The 23873-nt window shown below is 40.9% G+C and overlaps 1 protein-coding gene across 1 annotated transcript; it reads right to left on the bottom strand.

The window, feature by feature from the left end:
* Positions 1-1110: 1110 nt before the first annotated feature.
* LOC115186653 (zinc finger protein 239-like) lies at positions 1111-5213 on the bottom strand. The gene is made up of 2 exons (XM_029746212.1): positions 4690-5213; positions 1111-2345 (listed from the first exon to the last, which is right to left on the bottom strand). The coding sequence occupies exons 1-2, from the start codon at positions 4913-4915 to the stop codon at positions 1807-1809; spliced, it is 765 nt and encodes a 254-aa protein (XP_029602072.1). The 5' UTR covers positions 4916-5213; the 3' UTR covers positions 1111-1806.
* Positions 5214-23873: the final 18660 nt, after the last annotated feature.

Here is a 23873-nt window from a genome sequence, read left to right as displayed (position 1 = left end):
AAGGATGGAATGGAACACTATTAGATTCTAAATAGAGGAAAGGATGGAATGGAACACTATTAGATTCTAAATAGAGGAAAGGATGGAATGGAACACTATTAGATTCTAAATAGAGGAAAGGATGGAATGGAACACTATTAGATTCTAAATAGAGGAAAGGATGGAATGGAACACTATTAGATTCTACATAGAGGAAAGGATGGAATGGAACACTATTAGATTCTAAATAGAGGAAAGGATGGAATGGAACACTATTAGATTCTAAATAGAGGAAAGGATGGAATGGAACACTATTAGATTCTAAATAGAGGAAAGGATGGAATGGAACACTATTAGATTCTAAATAGAGGAAAGGATGGAATGGAACACTATTAGATTCTAAATAGAGGAAAGGATGGAATGGAACACTATTAGATTCTATATAGAGGAAAGGATGGAATGGAACACTATTAGATTCTAAATAGAGGAAAGGATGGAATGGAACACTATTAGATTCTACATAGAGGAAAGGATGGAATGGAACACTATTAGGTTCTAAATAGAGGAAAGGATGGAATGGAACACTATTAGATTCTAAATAGAGGAAAGGATGGAATGGAACACTATTAGATTCTTTATACAGGAAAGGATGGAATGGAACACTATTAGATTCTATATAGAGGAAAGGATGGAATGGAACACTATTAGATTCTAAATAGAGGAAAGGATGGAATGGAACACTATTAGATTCTACATAGAGGAAAGGATGGAATGGAACACTATTAGGTTCTAAATAGAGGAAAGGATGGAATGGAACACTATTAGATTCTAAATAGAGGAAAGGATGGAATGGAACACTATTAGATTCTAAATAGAGGAAAGGATGGAATGGAACACTATTAGATTCTAAATAGAGGAAAGGATGGAATGGAACACTATTAGATTCTAAATAGTGGAAAGGATGGAATGGAACACTCAGATTGGAAAGAGCAGTGATGTCACAAACATGTCCCATCCTCAAGTCTCTCTCTTTGAAGTGAGTTTGGAAAATCACTATGCAGCATCTTAAAAATAGTTTTCCAAACACACTTTATATGTCTGAACTTAGAATCAAATAGACTTCCCCAAAAATAGTATGGCATTTACTTTATTTCACCTTTATTTAATCAGATATGTCAATTGAGAACCAATTCACATTTACAATGACAATCTGAATGAAGAAATACTAATATAAATCTATTTAATAATTAACATGTTTGAAATATCCCAATTATATAGTGAACAACATGTAGGGGTTTACACTTGCATTCAATCAATCTTAAATTCATAATCAAAACATAATATTTTTTAAACTATTTTAATCTGATTTTCGACCTGATCATTTCTTGAGCTGAAAAAAAATGTAGACCTATTTTTCAGTATGATTTCATTCATACAATGTGATTTAATGTAGCATGAACAAAAACACCATTTCTCAATCAAAAACATAAGTCAGAACACAGCCTCTCTATTCTCTCGTGTGATTTCAGGTCCTCTGACTGGGAAAATGTCTTTTCACAAAGAGAGCAGTGGTATGTCTTCTCCTCCTGTGTATTAGTATGTTGGAAAGGCTTTTCTCCTGTGTGTGTTCTCCCATGCTTTTTCAAGCTCCCTAACCGGGTAAAACTCTTTTCACATCGGGAACATTGGTAAGGTTTTTCTCCTGAGTGTATTCTCTCATGCGCTTTCAGGCTCCCTTGATGGGTAAAACTCTTTTCACAATTGGAACAGTGGTAAGGCTTTTCTCCTGTGTGTATTCTCTCATGCTCCTTCAGGCTCGCATACCACCTAAAATTCCTTCCACAGTGGGAACAGTGATAAGGCTTCTCTCCAGTGTGTCCCCCTCTCATGTGTTTTCAGGCTCCCTAACTGAGTAAAACTCTTTACACAGTGGGAACAGTGGTAAGGCTTCTCTCCAGAGTGTATTCTCATATGTATTTTCAGGTTCCCTAAGCCAGCAAATATCTTTCCACACTGAGAGCAGTGGTAGGTCTTCCTATCTTCTGTGTGTATTTCTTCATGTTGTTTCAGGTACCGTAACTGGGTAAACCTCTTTCCACACTGGGAACATTGGAAACACTTTTCTCTTGTGTGTGTCCTCTCATGCTCTTTTAGGTTCCCTAACTTGGTAAAACTATTTCCACAGTGGGAGCATTCATAAGGGTTTTCTCCTGTATGTGTTCTCTCATGTACTTTCAGGTTCCTTAACCACTTAAAACTCTTTCCACACTGGGAACAGTGGTGTCGTCTCGCTGGTTTGGGCGTCTCTGGGTCTGGTTCCCCTGAAGGAGTCTCCCCGCTGTCAGAGTGAGAGTCTGGTCCCTCTCCTACCAAAGACAAACAGAGTATTTAGTTAAATACTAAACAGAGAACTGAATTAAACCTCCATAAAATAAAACTGTCTTCCTGTGAGGCTAGATTCCTCAAAAACCTGAAGTCAGTTTTCAGAACATTCCATAGTTTAATAAAAACTTGGTGGCTGCCCTAATAATAATAATAATGTAGAACATAAAATCTAATCTTTCTCTCATGTTTATAGGCTGAGCAGAGCTCTATAATAGGGAAAGGGAAAGGGGGATGCCTAGTCAACTGAATGGATTCAACTGACATGTGTGTCCCGTATTTAACCCAACCCCTCTGAATCAGAGAGGTGTGGGGGGCTGCCTTAATAGACATCCACGTCATCGGCAGCCAGGGAACAGTGGGTTAACTGACTTGCTCAGGGGCAGAATGACAGCGTTTTTACCTTTTCAGCTCGGGGATTTGATCAAGCAACCTTTCGGTTACTGGCCCAACGCTCCTACCTGCCAGTCTACATAATGTCGTATTTTAGGCTGAGCAGAGCTCTATAATAATAGATAATGTCATGTTTATAGGCTGATCAGAGCTCTATAATAATAGATAATGCCATGTTTATAGGCTGATCAGAGCTCTATAATAATAGATAATGTCATGTTTATAGGCTGAGCAGAGCTCTATAATAATAGATCATGTTTATAGGCTGAGCAGAGCTCTATAATAATAGATCATGTTTATAGGCTGAGCAGAGCTCTATAATAATAGATAATGCCATGTTTATAGGCTGATCAGAGCTCTATAATAATAGATAATGCCATGTTTATAGGCTGATCAGAGCTCTATAATAATAGATAATGTCATGTTTATAGGCTGAGCAGAGCTCTATAATAATAGATCATGTTTATAGGCTGAGCAGAGCTCTATAATAATAGATCATGTTTATAGGCTGAACAGAGCTCTACAATAATAGATAATGCCATGTTTATTGGCTGAGCAGAGCTCTATAATAATAGATAATGTCATGTTTATAGGCTGATCAGAGCTCTATAATAATAGATAATGTCATGTTTATAGGCTGAGCAGAGCTCTATAATAATAGATAATGTCATGTTTATAGGCTGAGCAGAGCTCTATAATAATAGATAATGTCATGTTTATAGGCTGAGCAGAACTCTATAATAACAGATAATGTCATGTTTACAGGCTGAGCAGAGCTCTATAATAATAGATAATGTCATGTTTATAGGCTGAGCAGAGCTCTATAATAATAGAGAATGTCATGTTTATAGGCTGAGCAGAGCTCTATAATAATAGATAATGTCATGTTTATAGGCTGAGCAGAGCTCTATAATAATATATATTACTAATGTTAAAGGCTGCATTTGATCCATTGTTATTAACGTTTTGTTGGTGGCCCACTTCATCTCTAAAGTAATAATTACCATCTTTTCTAAATGATAATTCTTTAGTTTAGCCTTTCCTTGAAATGGCTATTTTGCCCATGTTTTTTGTCGACTAACAAACGTTTGCTAATATGTTCAGTCTCCCCAAAGCGCTTGTCCTTTTGCTAATATGTTCAGTCTCCCCAAAACGCTTGTCCTTTTGCTAATATGTTCAGTCTCCCCAAAACGCTTGTCCTTTTGCTAATATGTTCAGTCTCCCCAAAACGCTTGTCCTTTTGCTAATATGTTCAGTCTCCCCAAAACGCTTGTCCTTTTGCTAATATGTTCAGTCTCCCCAAAACCACTGTCCATTTCATGTCAATAATGCTTCTTATTTTATGTATTTCTCCAACATTATTTAGAAATCTGCGTTTTGCGAGTATGCAAGGCCTACAATAGACACACGTCAAAAGTTTCATTTATAACTTGTTTGCCATTCTGTGAGACAATTAAGTTGTGATTTTGTGGTGGTGGGGGGGTACTCTGATGGTATACACATGTTACAGTTAAGCAATAAGGCCAGAGGAAGTGTGGTATATGGCCAATATAGCACGGTTAAAGACTGTCCTTATGTACAACACAACACAGTGTACCTGGATACAGCCCTTAGCCATGGTATATTGGCCATCTATCACAAACCCCTGAGGTGTCTTATTGCTATTATAAACATGTTACCAACATAATTAGAACAGTAAAAATACATGACATACCCATGGTATACGGCCTGATATACCACGGCTGTCAGCCAATCAGCATTCAGGGCTTTAATCACCCATTTTAAAATGTAGCTTTAACATTACATTAAAACATAAATTCCTATAGTACAGAACAACATTTTCAAGTATAGAATTTCAGTAGCATGCTGCTTTAAAACAACACATTCGTTCAAAACCTTTGGACAGTTAGAGCCCGTTTTTAAGACAGTACTTACTGGTGGTAATCAGATCTCCTGACTCCTCTGTCAATATGACCGTTATCTCTCCCTCTTTCTTCACTCCAAAAACTACATCCTCCTCTTTCACCTCTTCTTCTTCTTTTGCTGTAACATCCTCCTCTTCCTTCTCCTCTTTCACGACAACGTTCAGCCACAGACCCTCTTTCTCCGTCCAGCAGACCTCCTCTTCTTTAACAGGCGAGGAATACATCAGTGAGCTCATGGTCGGAGATGTTAGCTAGCTAGCTAGTTAGCATGAGCGACTAGTTTAGTGCTAGGCTAATTTATCAAGCAAGCTAGTTGACTAACAATGTACCTATAACATTTAAATGGGGCAATTAACTAGATGTCAGAAGTATATTTAAAAACCAGAGGCAAATATGCACAGAAACAGTCTAAATGTTTCGGCTGTTGGCTACCAAGGTGGCTGACTCGTTGTTGTTGATCCGTTCCGTCCACTAGATTATACGTCACGCTGCAGCATCGCCTGAAAGACGCACATCGCCGTCTGCTGACTGGAGGGAAACGCAGTTAAGATTGTTTTTTTTGTTGCACACAAATTTATTTTTCATTCCTTTCATGAAATATTAATATTATATTGAGACGTTCAAATAGAGCACTGCATATTTTAAGTGAGAATTTAAAACATACTATCATTCACATCTGTATTTAAGGCAGTTTCATATTCATTAATTAATTTGGTCACTGCGCTCAATGCAATGGCACTTACAAATGTAGATCCTTCAAACACCCCCAAACAGGGAAACAGATCCCAATCACAGGTGTTATCAGGTGTACCACTAAGGCAGTTATTTATCTTTTAATTTGTCCTTGTGGTAAAATCTTTTTGGAAGCGAACCCCTTGATTTCGTCCCTACATTATATCGGCATCGAACACGTCACCCTCCCTAGGAGAGGGGGTGACCTCGACAATTTATTGTTAAAAACAAGAGGCTGCCTGGATCTTTAATTTAAAGACCTTTGCTCCCGTCGGCCTCAACGTAGCCATTATTGTAATATTGCTATTCATTGTAAATGCTTGTAGGTCTATGTATCCATTATTGTAATATTGCTATTCATTGTAAATGCTTGTAGGTCTATGTATCCATTATTGGAATATTGCTATTCATTGTAAATGCTTGTAGGTCTATGTATCCATTATTGTAATATTGCTATTCATTGTAAATGCTTGGAGGTCTATGTATCCATTATTGGAATATTGCTATTCATTGTAAATGTTTGGAGGTCTATGTATCCATTATTGTAATATTGCTATTCATTGTAAATGTTTGGAGGTCTATGTATCCATTATTGTAATATTGCTATTCATTGTAAATGTTTGGAGGTCTATGTATCCATTATTGTAATATTGCTATTCATTGTAAATGTTTGGAGGTCTATGTATCCATTATTGTAATATTGCTATTCATTGTAAATGTTTGGAGGTCTATGTATCCATTATTGTAATATTGCTATTCATTGTAAATGTTTGGAGGTCTATGTATCCATTATTGTAATATTGCTATTCATTGTAAATGTTTGTAGGTCTATGTATCCATTATTGTAATATTGCTATTCATTGTAAATGTTTGGAGGTCTATGTAGCCATTATTGTAATATTGCTATTCATTGTAAATGTTTGGAGGTCTATGTAGCCATTATTGTAATATTGCTATTCATTGTAAATGTTTGTAGGTCTATGTAGCCATTATTGTAATATTGCTATTCATTGTAAATGTTTGTAGGTCTATGTATCCATTATTGTAATATTTCTATTCATTGTAAATGTTTGTAGGTCTATGTATCCATTATTGTAATATTGCTATTCATTGTAAATGTTTGGAGGTCTATGTATCCGTTATTGTAATATTGCTATTCATTGTAAATGTTTGTAGGTCTAGGTAGCCAAATTGTATCTATGATCGTATGCTATCCATTTATGTTTTTATATGTTCTATTTATATCTGTAAATTAACCAATGATATCAGGCCACACTCAGACATGATTACAGACACCTGTGTGTGTCCTTTGACACAAGATAAACCAGTTACCTGCAGTGTTTGTCATTATACCCTGATGAAGACAGCTTGTCTGTATAAACTAGTGACCCACAGTGTTTGTCATTATACCCTGATGAAGACAGCTTGTCTGTATAAACCAGTTACCTGCAGTGTTTGTCATTATACCCTGATGAAGACAGCTTGTCTGTATAAACTAGTGACCCACAGTGTTTGTCATTATACCCTGATGAAGACAGCTTGTCTGTATAAACCAGTTACCCACAGTGTTTGTCATTATACCCTGATGAAGACAGCTTGTCTGTATAAACCAGTTACCCACAGTGTTTGTCATTATACCCTGATGAAGACAGCTTGTCTGTATAAACTAGTGACCCTGCAGTGTTTGTCATTATACCCTGATGAAGACAGCTTGTCTGTATAAACTAGTGACCCACAGTGTTTGTCATTATACCCTGATGAAGACAGCTTGTCTGTATAAACCAGTTACCTGCAGTGTTTGTCATTATACCCTGATGAAGACAGCTTGTCTGTATAAACCAGTTACCTGCAGTGTTTGTCATTATACCCTGATGAAGACAGCTTGTCTGTGGAAACGTTGGTTATTAGGTTATTAAATTATTGCATCTGAGCTCCTAGAGTGTGAGTTTCTCCTTTTCTTTTTCAGGCCACCGGGGTCTGACAACTTGGATGGAAAATGACTGAGGATAATAGAGGACGACATTGCCACTCCTATTAACCATATCTTCAATATAAGCCTACTAGAAAGTGAGAAAACCCTACCTTGTCACAACACAACTGATTGGCTCAAATGCATTAAGGAAAGAAATTTCACAAATTAACTTTTAATTATTATTTGTTCTGTGACAAATGGTGAATTAGTTATTGATTTATACCAATTTTAAATGCCATTTTATATATTTATGTATTTCTATAAAATCAAAACTGGAATTTTTGTTTAAAAAAAGGTTGTAAAAGTATGCTAGACATGTATATAAGAAATCTAGTTTGATGTTTCTGTGACAATCAATGAATTAGTTATTGATTTATACCATTTTAAATGGCTTTTGGCCAATGTCTGTTGAATATCTGAATGTGTGAATATAAATCCAACTTTACCTCGGTCTTAACTTTCATTGTCTAGGTCTCATTTTTAGCCATCTTACTCATTGCTATAACCAGGACATTGTGATTAGGAAACTATGAGAACCACACAAAGTCCAGGGGGTGATCACACTCTACCACTAAGGGTCAGTTTAGTTGGAGCAACGTAAGACAGTCTCGCGTTCCAATTGTATGTTTTAGTAGCATGAATTGTTCCTGTTCACACCGAGGTGAAGAGCGGAATAATGGAAGGAATGAATCCCAGCCTGACGCTCATCACCTGTGGAAGGCGGGACTTCCAGCCAGGCGCGGATTTCATTGGCCTTTTCAGGTGTGATTTTAGATCCTTCAACCGAAGTCGCGACTCCCCATAGTATGTTGTACCAAAGTTGACTGACCCTTAAGGGAACTACACTGCCATAAATACAAGGAAAGTCAAGTAGTATTTTATTTAAAAATATATATACACAAATCCGGCAAGGCACCAACTTTGAGAAGGGTTTAAAACAAAGGTTTCAAACAATTCATAAATGTTAATGAATGTAGGTATGTTACGCCTTTAATGTAATGGCATTGAAAACATTTGAAAAAAGGAGAATACGGTAGCTGTGTTTGAATACCCATACTAACATACTGTATACTACATACTTAATGAGTATATACTACATACTATTAGTTAATTGAGGTAAACTGTAACTACATACTTAATGAGTATATACTACATACTATTAGTTAATTGAGGTAAACTGTAACTACATACTTAATGAGTATATACTACAAACTATTAGTTAATTGTAGTATACTGTAACTACATACTTAATGAGTATATACTGCATACTATTAGTTAATTGTAGTAAACTGTAACTACATACTTAATGAGTATATACTACATACTATTAGTTAATTGTAGTATACTGTAACTACATACTTAATGAGTATATACTACATACTATTAGTTAATTGTAGTATACTGTAACTACATACTTAATGAGTATATACTACATACAGTTAGTTAATTGTAGTATACTGTAACTACATACTTAATGAGTATATACTACATACAGTTAGTTAATTGTAGTATACTGTAACTACATACTTAATGAGTATATACTACATACTATTAGTTAATTGTAGTAAACTGTAACTACATACTTAATGAGTATATACTACATACTATTAGTTAATTGTAGTAAACTGTAACTACATACTTAATGAGTATATACTGCATACTATTAGTTAATTGTAGTATACTGTAACTACATACTTAATGAGTATATACTACATACTATTAGTTAATTGTAGTATTATTATTATTATTTTTTTTATTTCACCTTTATTTAACCAGGTAGGCAAGTTGAGAACAAGTTCTCATTTACAATTGCGACCTGGCCAAGATAAAGCAAAGCAGTTCGACAACAAACAAAAACACAGAGTTACACATGGAGTAAAACAACATACAATCAATGATTCAGTAGACAAAAATAAGACTATATACAATGTGAGCAAATGATGTGAGATAAGGGAGGTAAAGGCAAAAAAAGGCCATGGTGGCAAAGTGAATAAAGTATAGCAAGTAAAACACTGGAATGGTAGAATTATAATTTGAAGAAAGTTCAAAGTTAAAATATAAATAATATGGTGCAAAGGAGCAAAATAATAAATTAAATAAATACAGTAGGGGAAAAGGTAGTAGTTTGGGCTAAATTATAGATGGGCTATGTACAGGTGCAGTGATCTGGGAGCTGCTCTGATAGCTGGTGCTTAAAGCTAGTGAGGGAGATGTGTTTCCAGTTTCAGAGATTTTTGTAGTTCGTTCCAGTCATTGGCAGCAGAGAACTGGAAGGAGAGACAACCAAAGGAGGAGTTGGCTTTAGGGGTGATCAGAGAGATATACCTGCTGGAGCAGGTGCTACAGGTGAGTGCTGCTATGGTGACCAGTGAGCGGAGATAAGGGGGGACTTTACCTAGCAGGGTCTTGTAGATGACCTGGAGCCAATGTGTTTGGCGACGATTATGAAGCGAAGGCCAGCCAACGAGAGCGTACAGGTCGCAGTGGTGGGTAGTATATGGGGCTTTGGTGACAAAACGGATGGCACTGTGATAGACTGCATCCAGCTTGTTGAGTAGGGTATTGGAGGCTATTTTGTAAATTACATCGCCGAAGTCGAGGATTGGTAGGATGGTCAGTTTTACGAGGGTATGTTTGGCAGCATGAGTGAAGGATGCTTTGTTGCGAAATAGGAAGCCAATTCTAGATTTAACTTTGGATTGGAGATGATTGATGTGAGTCTGGAAGGAGAGTTTACAGTCTAACCAGACACCTAGGTATTTGTAGTTATCCACAAATTCTAAGTCAGAACCGTCCAGAGAAGTGATGCTGGACAGGCGGGCAGGTGCAGGCAGCGATCGGTTGAAGAGCATGCATTTAGTTTTACTTGTATTTAGGAGCAGTTTGAGACCACGGAAGGAGAGTTGTATGGCATTGAAGCTCGTCTGGAGGGTTGTTAACACAGTGTCCAAAGAAGGGCCAGAAGTATACAGAATGGTGTCGTCTGCGTAGAGGTGGATCAGAGATTCACCAGCAGCAAGAGCGACATCATTGATGTATACAGAGAAAAGAGTTGGCCCAAGAATTGAACCCTGTGGTACCCCCATAGAGACTGCCAGAGGTCCGGACAGCAGGCCCTCCGATTTGACACACTGAACTCTATCAGAGAAGTAGTTGGTGAACCAGGCGACGCAATCGTTTGAGAAACCAAGGCTACTGAGTCTGCCGATGAGGATGTGGTGATTAACAGAGTCAAAAGCTTTGGCCAGGTCAATGAATACGGCAGCACAGTATTGTTTCTTATCGATGGCGGTTACAATGTCGTTTAGGACCTTGAGCGTGGCTGAGGTGCACCCATGACCAGCTCTGAAACCAGATTGCATAGCGGAGAGGGAGCGGTGGGATTCGAAATGGTCGGTAATCTGTTTGTTGACTTGGCTTTCGAAGACCTTAGAAAGGCAGGGTAGGATGGATATAGGTCTGTAGCAATTTGGGTCAAGAGTGTCACCTCCTTTGAAGAGGGGGATGACAGCAGCTGCTTTCCAATCTATGGGAATCTCAGACGACACGAAAGAGAGGTTGAACAGGCTAGTAATAGGGGTTGCAATAATTTTAGAAAGAAAGGGTCCAGATTGTCAAGCCCAGCTGATTTGTAGGGGTCCAGATTTTGCAGCTCTTTCAGAACATCAGCTGAATGGATTTGGGAGAAGGAGAAATGGGGGATGCTTGGGCGAGTAGCTGTGGGGGGTGCAGTGCTGTTGAATGCAGTAGGGGTAGTTAGGTGGAAAGCATGGCCAGCCGTAGATAAATGCTTATTGAAATTCTCAATTATAGTGGGCTTATCGGTGGTGACAGAGTTTCCTATCCTCAGTGCAGTGGGCAGCTGGGAGGAGGTGTTCTTATTCTCCATGGACTATACAGTGTCCCAGAACTTTTTAGAGTTTGAGTTGCAGGAAGCAAATTTCTGTTTGAAAAAGCTAGCCTTGGCGTTTCTAACTGCCTGTGTGTATTGGTTTCTAACTTCTCTGAAAAGTTGCATATCGCGGGGGCAGTTCAATGCAGAACGCCACAGGATATTTTTGTGTTGGTTAAGGGCAGTCAGGTCTGGGGAGAACCAAGGGCTATATCTGTTCCTGGTTCTAAATTTCTTGAAAGGGGCATGCTGTCACGTCCTGACCAGTAGAGGGGGTAGTTGGGTCAGGACGTGGCAGAAGGGAGTGTGTGTTTGTTATTGTTTCATTGATTTTGGCCGTGTGACTTCCAATCAAGCACAGCTGTAGAGGGTTGTGGTTGATTGGGAGTCACACATAAGTTGCCTACTTTGCCTTGTTGGGTTGTGGGTAATTGTTCATGTCAGGGTGCTTGTACCTGACAGGACTGTGTTGGCTGTCAGTTTTGTTGTTTTTGTAATGCATAGTGTTCGTGAATTAAATATGACGAACCCTAATTCCACCGCATTTTGGTCCACTTCTTCCTTAGACAGCCGTTACAGAATTACCCACCAAACCAGGACCAAGCGGCGGAAGAGGAAGGAGCAGCAGGACTACAGCGTGATGGACCAATGGACTTGGGAACAGATCCTGGACGGAGAGGGACCATGGACTCAGGCTGGGGATTATCGCCTCCCGCAGTGGGAGATTGAAGCGGCAAGAGCGGAGAGGCGCTATTACGAGGAGAGAGAGCGCAATGAGCGTGAGAGGCAGCCCCAATAATTTTTTTGGGGGGGGCACACGGGACAGTCGGTGGAGCTGAGGTCGGAACCAGAGCCAGTCGGGATGACATTGGAGGTGAGCGAGGGATATGAGGCAGAGACTGTGACGGGGTTAATGGGGAAATTAGGAGAGAGAGAGATGAGAGAGCTGTTAGTGTGGTGCATAAAGTACGGCATTCGCCCTAATGAGCGCGTCGTGGGAATAATGTCACCTGAGGCAGCTCTCCATACTCGTCCTGAGGTGCGTGCTGGTTGTCTGGTAAAGACTGTGCCTGCGCCCAGAAACAGGCCTCCTGCATGTCTTCCCAGCCCTGCACGTCCTGTGCCTACGCCCAGAACCAAGCCTCCTGCATGTCTTCCTATCCTGGTCAAGCCTGTGCCTCCTCCACGGACCAGTACTCCAGTGGGTCTCCCTATCCTGGTCAAGCCCGTGCCTCCTCCACGGTCCAGTCCTCCAGTGGGTCTCTCCACCCTGGTCTCTCCTGTGCCACCTCCTCAAACCAGGCCTCCAGGGGGTCTTCCCAGACTGGTGAGTCCAGGGCCTGCGCCCAGAGCCAGGCCTCCGTTATGTCTCCCCAGCCTGGTGAATCCTGAGCCGGAACTGCCGGAGTGGCCAGACTGCCCTGAACTGCCGGAGTGGCCAGACTGCCCTGAACTGCCGGAGTGGCCAGACTGCCCTGAACTGCCGGAGTGGCCAGACTGCCCTGTACTGCCGGAGTGGCCAGACTGCCCTGTACTGCCGGAGTGGCCAGACTGCCCTGTACTGCCGGAGTGGCCAGACTGCCCTGTACTGCCGGAGTGGCCAGACTGCCCTGTACTGCCGGAGTGGCCAGACTGCCCTGTACTGCCGGAGTGGCCAGACTGCCCTGTTCTGCCAGAGGTGCCCGCCTGCCCTGATCTGCCAGGGTGCCCGGCCTGTCAGGATCTGCCCGAGTGGTCCTCCTGCCTTCCGGTCCAGCCCGAGTGGCCCTCCTGCCCTCCGGTCCAGCCCGAGTGGCCCTCCTGCCCTCCGGTCCAGCCCGAGTGGCCCTCCTGCCCTCCGGTCCAGCCCGAGTGGCCCTCCTGCCCTCCGGTCCAGCCCGAGTGGCCCTCCTGCCCTCCGGTCCAGCCCGAGTGGCCCTCCTGCCCTCCGGTCCAGCCCGAGTGGCCCTCCTGCCCTCCGGTCCAGCCCGAGTGGCCCTCCTGCCTTCCGGTATACTGTAACTACATACTTAATGAGTACATACTATTAGTTAATTGTAGAATACTGTAACTACATACTTAATGAGTATATACTACATACTATTAGTTAATTGTAGTAAACTGTAACTACATACTTAATGAGTATATACTACATGCTATTAGTTAATTGTAGTAAACTGTATACTACATACTTAATGAGTACATACTATTAGTTAATTGTAGAATACTGTAACTACATACTTAATGAGTATATACAACATACTATTAGTTAATTGTAGTAAACTGTATACTACATACTTAATGAGTACATACTATTAGTTAATTGTAGAATACTGTAACTACATACTTAATGAGTATATACTACATACTATTAGATAATTGTAGTATACTGTAACTACATACTTAATGAGTATATACTACATACTATTAGTTAATTGTAGCAAACTGTAACTACATACTTAATGAGTATATACTACATACTATTAGTTAATTGTAGTATACTGTAACTACATACTTAATGAGTATATACCTCATACTATTAGTTAATTGTAGTAAACTGTAACTACATACTTAATGAGTATGTACTACATACTATTAGTTAATTGTAGTATACTGTAACTACATACTTAATGGTAGTATACAGTTTACTACAATTAACTAATGGTATGACATCCCCGAACATGAGCTCCCTAAACTACTCCCCTCCTGTTAAAGAAGAGGAGGTCTGCTGGACGGAGAAAGAAGCTCTGGGGCTGAACATTGTCGTGAAAGAGGAGAAGGAAGAAGAGGATGTTACAGTGAAACAAGAAGGAGAGGGTGAGGCTGTTACAGTGAAAGAAGAAGAGAAAGACGTTTCAGTTAAACAAGAGGAAGACGAAGATGATGCTGTTTTTGGAGTGAAGAAGGAAGGAGAGATTACTGTCACATTGGAAGATGAAGAGGAGGAGACAGGAGATCTGATTAACACCAGTAAGTACCACCTTCAATTAGTTTTTAACTTTGGATATTCGGAGTTGGCCCGTCAATACCTCTTCAACGGAGGGCCCTGGGATGATGACTGATATGTCTAGAATCAGACGGTGTAGAGACAAGCTACCCCTTGTTTTCTCCGTTCCGTTTCCAAAAAGTGACTTAACATATATATTTGAGGAGGGTCTATCTGCTGACCGCAGACTGGGGTTCACGGCATGTAGTGATTTTAATGTAGTGATGTTTTACAACACACCGTGACCCCCAATAGAGCCATGTGAGAGTTGGGTTGGCTACACCAAAGATTATGGATATACTGACAAGATGTCTCTCCGTCCTAACAAGGGGAGTCGTTGTCCACAAAGCTGCACTGTGGGTTGTCTCGCTCCCACCTATCCTGTCTTTGGATTGGTGGATACATTTTATTATTGTAAACTATTATTTATATTCTATGAGGGTTGTTGACGTCAACCTCCTGTATTCAATGGAGAGAGATGCTAAGCTACTAGCATGAATATTAGAACACACCGTTCTATACAGTCCACCTGGTAGAGGTTCATATCTGACAGAGATGAACACACCGTTCTATACAGTCCACCTGGTAGAGGTTCATATCTGACAGAGATGAACACACCATTCTATACAGTCCACCTGGTAGAGGTTCATATCTGACAGAGATGAACACACCGTTCTATACAGTCCACCTGGTAGAGGTTCATATCTGACAGAGATGAACACACCGTTCTATACAGTCCACCTGGTAGAGGTTCATATCTGACAGAGATGAACACACCGTTCTATACAGTCCACCTGGTAGAGGTTCATATCTGACAGAGATGAACACACCGTTCTATACAGTCCACCTGGTAGAGGTTCATATCTGACAGAGTGAAGGAGGAGGTTGATCATCAGGAGTCGGATGTGAAGGAGGAGGATGATCATCAGGAGTCAGATGTGAAGGAGGAGGTTGATCATCAGGAGTCAGATGTGAAGGAGGAGGATGATCATCAGGGGTCAGATGTGAAGGAGGAGGATGATCATCAGGAGTCAGATGTGAAAGTGGTGGGTCTAATAGAACAGGAGAGAAACGACATAGTGGTGGGTCTAATAGAACAGGAGAGAAATGACATAGTGGTGGGTCTAATAGAACAGGAGAGAAATGACATAGTGGTGGGTCTAATAGAACAGGAGAGACATGACATAGTGGTGGGTCTAATAGAACAGGAGAGAAATGACATAGTGGTGGGTCTAATAGAACAGGAGAGAAATGACATAGTGGTGGGTCTAATAGAACAGGAGTGAAATGACATAGTGGTGGGTCTAATAGAACAGGAGAGAAATTACATAGTGGTGGGTCTAATAGAACAGGAGAGACATGACATAGTGGTGGGTCTAATAGAACAGGAGAGAAATGACATAGTGGTGGGTCTAATAGAACAGGAGAGAAATGACATAGTGGTGGTTCTAATAGAACAGGAGAGACATGACATAGTGGTGGGTCTAATAGAACAGGAGAGAAATGACATAGTGGTGGGTCTAATAGAACAGGAGAGAAATGACATAGTGGTGGGTCCAATAGAACAGGAGAGAAATGACATAGTGGTGGGTCCTAATAGAACAAGAGAGAAATGACATAGTGGTGGGTCCTAATAGAACAGGAGAAATGACATAGTGGTGGGTCCTATAGAACAGGAGAGAAATGACATAGTGGTGGGTCCTAATAGAACAGGAGAGAATGACATAGTGGTGGGTCCAATAGAACAGGAGAGAAATGACATAGTGGTGGGTCCAATAGAACAGGAGAGAAATGACATAGTGGTGGGTCTAATAGAACAGGAGAGAAATGACATAGTGGTGGGTCTAATAGAACAGGAGAGAAATGACATAGTGGTGGGTCTAATAGAACAGGAGAGAAATGACATAGTGGTGGGTTAATAGAACAGGAGAGAAATGACATAGTGGTGGGTCTAATAGAACAGGAGAGAAATGACATAGTGGTGGGTCTAATAGAACAGGAGAGAAATGACATAGTGGTGGGTCTAATAGAACAGGAGAGAAATGACATAGTGGTGGGTCTAATAGAACAGGAGAGAAATGACATAGTGGTGGGTCTAATAGAACAGGAGAGAAATGACATAGTGGTGGGTCCAATAGAACAGGAGAGAAATGACATAGTGGTGGGTCCAATAGAACAGGAGAGAAATGACATAGTGGTGGGTCTAATAGAACAGGAGAGAAATGACATAGTGGTGGGTCCTATAGAACAGGAGAGAAATGACATAGTGGTGGGTCTAAAAGAACAGGAGAGATATGACATAGTGGTGGGTCTAATAGAACAGGAGAGAAATGACATAGTGGTGGGTCCTATAGAACAGGAGAGAAATGACATAGTGGTGGGTCTAATAGAACAGGAGAGAAATGACATAGTGGTGGGTCTAATAGAACAGGAGAGAAATGACATAGTGGTGGGTCCAATAGAACAGGAGAGAAATGACATAGTGGTGGGTCTAATAGAACAGGAGAGAAATGACATAGTGGTGGGTCTAATAGAACAGGAGAGAAATGACATAGTGGTGGGTCTAATAGAACAGGAGAGAAATGACATAGTGGTGGGTCCAATAGAACAGGAGAGAAATGACATAGTGGTGGGTCTAATAGAACAGGAGAGAAATGACATAGTGGTGGGTCTAATAGAACAGGAGAGAAATGACATAGTGGTGGGTCCTATAGAACAGGAGAGAAATGACATAGTGGTGGGTCTAAAAGAACAGGAGAGATATGACATAGTGGTGGGTCTAATAGAACAGGAGAGAAATGACATAGTGGTGGGTCCTATAGAACAGGAGAGAAATGACATAGTGGTGGGTCTAATAGAACAGGAGAGAAATGACATAGTGGTGGGTCTAATAGAACAGGAGAGAAATGACATAGTGGTGGGTCCAATAGAACAGGAGAGAAATGACATAGTGGTGGGTCTAATAGAACAGGAGAGAAATGACATAGTGGTGGGTCTAATAGAACAGGAGAGAAATGACGACATAGTGGTGGGTCTAATAGAACAGGAGAGAAATGACATAGTGGTGGGTCTAATAGAACAGGAGAGAAATGACATAGTGGTGGGTCTAATAGAACAGGAGAGAAATGACATAGTGGTGGGTCCAATAGAACAGGAGAGAAATGACATAGTGGTGGGTCTAATAGAACAGGAGAGAAATGACATAGTGGTGGGTCTAATAGAACAGGAGAGAAATGACATAGTGGTGGGTCCAATAGAACAGGAGAGAAATGACATAGTGGTGGGTCCAATAGAACAGGAGAGAAATGACATAGTGGTGGGTCTAATAGAACAGGAGAGAAATGACATAGTGGTGGGTCTAATAGAACAGGAGAGAAATGACATAGTGGTGGGTCTAATAGAACAGGAGAGAAATGACATAGTGGTGGGTCTAATAGAACAGGAGAGAAATGACATAGTGGTGGGTCTAATAGAACAGGAGAGAAATGACATAGTGGTGGGTCTAATAGAACAGGAGAGAAATGACATAGTGGTGGGTCTAATAGAACAGGAGAGAAATGACATAGTGGTGGGTCTAATAGAACAGGAGAGAAATGACATAGTGGTGGGTCTAATAGAACAGGAGAGAAATGACATAGTGGTGGGTCTAATAGAACAGGAGAGAAATGACATAGTGGTGGGTCTAATAGAACAGGAGAGAAATGACATAGTGGTGGGTCTAATAGAACAGGAGAGAAATGACATAGTGGTGGGTCTAATAGAACAGGAGAGAAATGACATAGTGGTGGGTCTAATAGAACAGGAGAGAAATGACATAGTGGTGGGTCTAATAGAACAGGAGAGAAATGACATAGTGGTGGGTCCTAATAGAACAGGAGAGAAATGACCATAGTGTGGTCCTAATAGAACAGGAGAGAAATGACATAGTGGTGGGTCTATAGAAACAGGAGAGAAATGACATAGTGGTGGGTCCAATAGAACAGGAGAGAAATGACATAGTGGTGGGGTCCTATAGAACAGGAGAGAAATGACATAGTGGTGTGGTCAATAGAACAGAGAGAAATGAACATAGTGGTGGGTCTAATAGAACAGGAGAGAAATGACATAGTGGTGGGTCTAATGAACAGGAGAGAAATGACATAGTGGTGGGTCTAATAGAACAGGAGAGAAATGGACATAGTGGTGGGTCTAATAGACAGGAGAGACATGACATAGTGGTGGGTCTAATAGAACAGGAGAGAAATGAACATAGTGGTGGGTCTAATAGAACAGGAGAGAACATGACATAGTGGTGGGTCTATAGAACAGGAGAGAATGATAGTGGTGGGTCAATAGAACAGGAGAAGAAATGACATAGTGGTGGGTCTAATAGAACAGGAGAGAAATGACATAGTGGTGGGTCTAATAGAACAGGAGAGAAATGACATGGTGGTGGGTCTAATAGAACAGGAGAGAAATGAATAGTGGTGGGTCTAATAGAACAGGAGAGGAAATGACATAGTGTGTGGGTCAATAGAACAGGAGAGAAATGACATAGTGGTGGGTCTATAGAGACAGGAGAGAAATGACATAGTGGTGGGGTCTAATAGAACAGGAGAGAAATTGACATAGTGGTGGGTCTAATAGAACAGGAGAGAAATGACATAGTGGTGGGTCCAATAGAACAGGAGAGAAATGGACATAGTGGTGGGTCTATAGAAACAGGAGAGAAATGACGACCTAGTGGGGGTCTAATAGAACAGGAGAAGAAATGACATAGTGGTGGGTCAATAGAACAGGAGAGAAATGAATAGTGGTGGGTCAATAGAACAGGAGAGAAATGACGACCATAGTGGTGGGTCTAATAGAACAGGAGAGAAATGACATAGTGGTGGGTCTAATAGAACAGGAGAGAAATGACATAGTGGTGGGTCTAATAGAACAGGAGAGAAATGACATAGTGGTGGGTCAAATAGAACAGGAGAGAAATGGCATAGTGGTGGGTCTAATAGAACAGGAGAGAAATGACATAGTGGTGGGTCCAATAGAACAGGAGAAAAATGACATAGTGGTGGGTCTAATAGAACAGGAGAGAAATGACATAGTGGTGGGTCTAATAGAACAGGAGAGAAATTACATAGTGGTGGGTCTAATAGAACAGGAGAGAAATGACATAGTGGTGGGTCTAATAGAACAGGAGAGAAATTACATAGTGGTGGGTCTAATAGAACAGGAGAGAAATGACATAGTGGTGGGTCTAATAGAACAGGAGAGAAATGACATAGTGGTGGGTCTAATAGAACAGGAGAGAAATGACATAGTGGTGGGTCCTATAGAACAGGAGAGAAATGACATAGTGGTGGGTCTAATAGAACAGGAGAGAAATGACGACATAGTGGTGGGTCTAATAGAACAGGAGAGAAATGACATAGTGGTGGGTCTAATAGAACAGGAGAGAAATGACATAGTGGTGGGTCTAATACGGAAGTAAATTAAAATACATTTGCCCAAATGAGGAATTCTTTCTTAAAAACAATTAGCTGTGTCGGGTTTCAAATCACAAGCTTGTAGGCTTATGTCTAATGGGCAGCGCGTGTGGCAATAGGCTTCGCTGATTATTGAGTTATGGCTGTCAGTGAAAAGCATCTCAAATATAGGAAGAGAATGTCTCTTGAGTATAATTAAAAATGTTTAGACAAGAATAAGGGGAGGGTTGTGTGGTGAAGATATAGGTGAGTCTCTCTTCAGAATGTCCTCCGCTGGCTTCCACCAATTCTTGCTCCTTCGTTGTTTCATTGTGTGAATTGATTGCCCTTAAATGTAGTTTATTATATCAATTCCACTTTACGAATGTCACCAGTAGTAAATGTACCGTTACTTCCTGTCATTTGTTTACATTCATTTCTGTTAATTACAGTCATTTACCGTTGTCATTCTCGGAGTGGAAACGTTGTCTGTTCAAAACCTGCTGCACTTGTGAGAAACCAGTTTTGGTTTATTTCAGAACCATCATTTACAAGATTTGTCAATTTTTTTCATTGTCTTTTTGTTTGGAGTGCTCCATGTGAGCAATGAGCATGTCTGGTTTCTTTGTCCTGATAATGTTGAGGGAGCGCGTGTCTGGTTTCTCTGTCCTGATCATGTTGAGGGAGCGCGTGTCTGGTTTCTCTGTCCTGATCATGTTTAGGGAGCGCGTGTCTGGTTTCTCTGTCCTGATCATGTTGAGGGAGCGCGTGTCTGGTTTCTCTGTCCTGATCATGTTGAGGGAGCGCATGTCTGGTTTCTCTGTCCTGATCATGTTGAGGGAGCGCCCACCTGAGCATAGAACTACTTGGCCTGCTCCACGGAAATGTAGGAAAGTGTTTTTTTTTAAACATCCATTGTGACGTTCCCCGGCAAGAAAGCCAAAAATGTCTCTCAAACAGAAGAGTACAATCAACCAGTAATACATATGAACTACTATATCATGTCTGCATTATAAATAGTCTGTCACTAGTTAACTGAAATACTTACCGCTTTGGGCAAAGGACCAACACAGTCCATCAGAACCCTGCTGAAAGGTTTGGCTAAAGCAGTAATAGGCTGCAAAGGTGCAACCGGTACAGCTTGGTTCGGTTTACCTGTCCGCTGACAAACGCCACAGGATTTACAGTGAGCCACAACATCCTGTTTCAGACATCTTGTTGACCCCAAGATCGCCTGCCATACTACCATCGTGAGCAAACCTCAGTATCTCTTGTCGAAGCGTAGCTGGAACAACAATTTGAGATAAACTGGGCTAATCGTATTGTCCAGAAGTGGTGCGAGAACACTATTTCCTCATTAGAACACCATTTCCTCGTTAGAACACCGTTTCCTCGTTAGAACCCCATTTCCTCGTTAGAGCGCCGTTTCATCGTTAGAGCGCCGTTTCCTCGTTAGAGCGCCGTTTCCTCGTTAGAGCGCCGTTTCCTCGTTAGAGCGCCGTTTCCTCGTTAGAGGGCCGTTTTCTCGTTAGAGCGCCATTTCTGTCAAATTACCAACAAAAACTTCATCAAACTCCTCTTCTGGATGTATCTCAGCAAAAAGAGGGGAGAGGGAAAGAAAATTTTTGCACTGCTTCAGTGACATGTTTGAAAGATTTTCATGGTTGTGCTTTTTCTTTTTTAGAATTTGAAAGATTTGATTTTCCAAAAAATACATACAAGTGGGTTTTCAAATGTGACAAGTTGGAATACATATTGGAAAAAAAAAAAATTTTCCTCTGAAGAAGCACGAATTGTGCGAAACGTCAGGAATTTTTTCTTCCTAAATTTTCATCAATCAGCTGCTTCCTAGAAACATCTTTACTCTGTTCATCAATCAGCTGCTTCCTAGAAACATCTTTACTCTGTTCATCAAGCTGCTGCTTCCTAGAAACATCTTTACTCTGTTCATCAATCAGCTGCTTCCTAGAAACATCTTTACTCTGTTCATCAATCAGCTGCTTCCTAGAAACATCTTTACTCTGTTCATCAATCAGCTGCTTCCTAGAAACATCTTTACTCTGTTCATCAATCAGCTGCTTCCTAGAAACATCTTTACTCTGTTCATCAATCAGCTGCTTCCTAGAAACATCTTTACTCTGTTCATCAATCAGCTGCTTCCTAGAAACATCTTTACTCTGTTCATCAATCAGCTGCTTCCTAGAAACATCTTTACTCTGTTCATCAATCAGCTGCTTCCTAGAAACATCTTTACTCTGTTCATCAATCTGCTGCTTCCTAGAAACATCTTTACTCTGTTCATCAATCTGCTGCTTCCTAGAAACATCTTTACTCTGTTCATCAATCTGCTGCTTCATAGACATCCAAGTGTCAACTGTAGGGACCCTCTCTTCATTCAGAGGTTCTACAAACTCTCACGTTTGGGGTTTTCAAAGGAGAGGTCAACTCAGTAGGTTTACCGAAATCAGGATCACCCATAAACGTCTCAGACAGATGGACCGTGGTGGGATTGCTGACATCCTCAACACTAGACTTGCTCCCGGTGAGGTCAACTCAGTAGGTTTACTGAAATCAGGATCACCCATAAACGTCTCAGACAGATGGACCGTGGTGGGATCGCTGACATCCTCAACACTAGACTTGCTCCCGGTGAGGTCAACTCAGTAGGTTTACCGAAATCAGGATCACCCATAAACGTCTCAGACAGATGGACCGTGGTGGGATCGCTGACATCCTCAACACTAGACTTGCTCCCGGTGAGGTCAACTCAGTAGGTTTACCGAAATCAGGATCACCCATAAACGTCTCAGACAGATGGACCGTGGTGGGATCGCTGACATCCTCAACACTAGACTTGCTCCCGGTGAGGTCAACTCAGTAGGTTTACCGAAATCAGGATCACCCATAAACGTCTCAGACAGATGGACCGTGGTGGGATCGCTGACATCCTCAACACTAGACTTGCTCCCGGTGACTTTCTTAGACAGAGCACGTGTAATGGCACATGCTGGGAACACTGTAGGGTACTTTTCTGATAACACATCAGGTTCCGCAATTCTGGGTTCCTTACAAACCACAGGATTTGACACAACCTTCCCTCCAGCCAAATAATTTCCCAGGCCTCACTCCAACGACAACGGAATGAGAAATGTTTTAAGGTTATACCAAGGATAATTTTGCTATTTCATTTTGAATTGTAAGACCAATGGAAGTATCAACAAAAAAATATTTAAATTATTTTATGTCAACGTATTAGGCCATATTGCTATAACCCATAGTAACACATTGGATAACATTCACAACATGGAACAACAGTAACCATAGTAACACATTGGATAACATTCACAACATGGAACAACAGTAACCATAGTAACACATTGGATAACATTCACAACATGGAACAACAGTAACCATAGTAACACATTGGATAACATTCACAACATGGAACAACCATAGTAACCATAGTAACATTGTTTCCCCCAAAACATCTAAAGGAAGTTTGTTCTGAAGTGTTTGTTCTGAAGTGTCTGTCCTGTATCTAAGAGATAAAATGTATCTGAGATATATACAAAATAAAATGTGCACGTCTTTAACCCCTTATTTATGTCACTAAAGTCTTTCCACATTTCGTTATGTTACAGCCTTATTCTACTGTGGATGAAATAAATAACAATCCTCATCAATCTACAGTCGTGGCCAATAGTTTTGAGAATGACACAAATATTAATTTCCACAAAGTTTGCTGCTTCAGTGTCTTTAGATATTTTTGTCATATGTTACTATGGAATACTGAAGTATAATTACAAGCATTTAATAAGTGTCAAAGGCTTTTATTGACAATTACATGAAGTTGATGCAAAGAGTCAATATTTGCAGTATTGACCCTTCTTTTTCAAGACCTCTGCAATCCGCCCTGGTATGTTGTTAATTAACTTCTGGGCCACATCCTGATTGATGGCAGCCCATTCTTGCATAATCAATGCTTGGAGTTTGTCAGAATTTGTGGGTTTTTGTTTGTCCACCCGCCTCTTGAGGATTGACCACAAGTTCTCAATGGGATTAAGGTCTGGGGAGTTTCCTGGTCATGGACCCAAAATATCGATGTTTTGTTCCCCGAGCCACTTGGTTATCACTTTTGCCTTATGGCAAGGTGCTCCATCATGCTGGAAAAGGCATTGTTCGTCACCAA

The sequence above is a fragment of the Salmo trutta genome, unplaced genomic scaffold (assembly GCF_901001165.1).
Source record: "Salmo trutta unplaced genomic scaffold, fSalTru1.1, whole genome shotgun sequence".
In the NCBI taxonomy this organism is placed as follows: domain Eukaryota; kingdom Metazoa; phylum Chordata; class Actinopteri; order Salmoniformes; family Salmonidae; genus Salmo; species Salmo trutta.
The sequence above is the reverse complement of the archived record's forward strand: the minus strand, read 5'-3'. Positions and strand labels throughout refer to the sequence as shown.

Excerpts from the sequence above, each read along its gene's own strand:
- LOC115186653 (XM_029746212.1), bottom strand. The coding sequence starts at position 4,915 with ATGAGCTCACTGATGTATTCCTCGCCTGTTAAAGAAGAGGAGGTCTGC. Across the intron at positions 2,346-4,689 it reads AGGAGATCTGATTACCACCA|GAGAGGGACCAGACTCTCAC; the intron begins GTAAGTACTGTC and ends TGTCTTTGGTAG.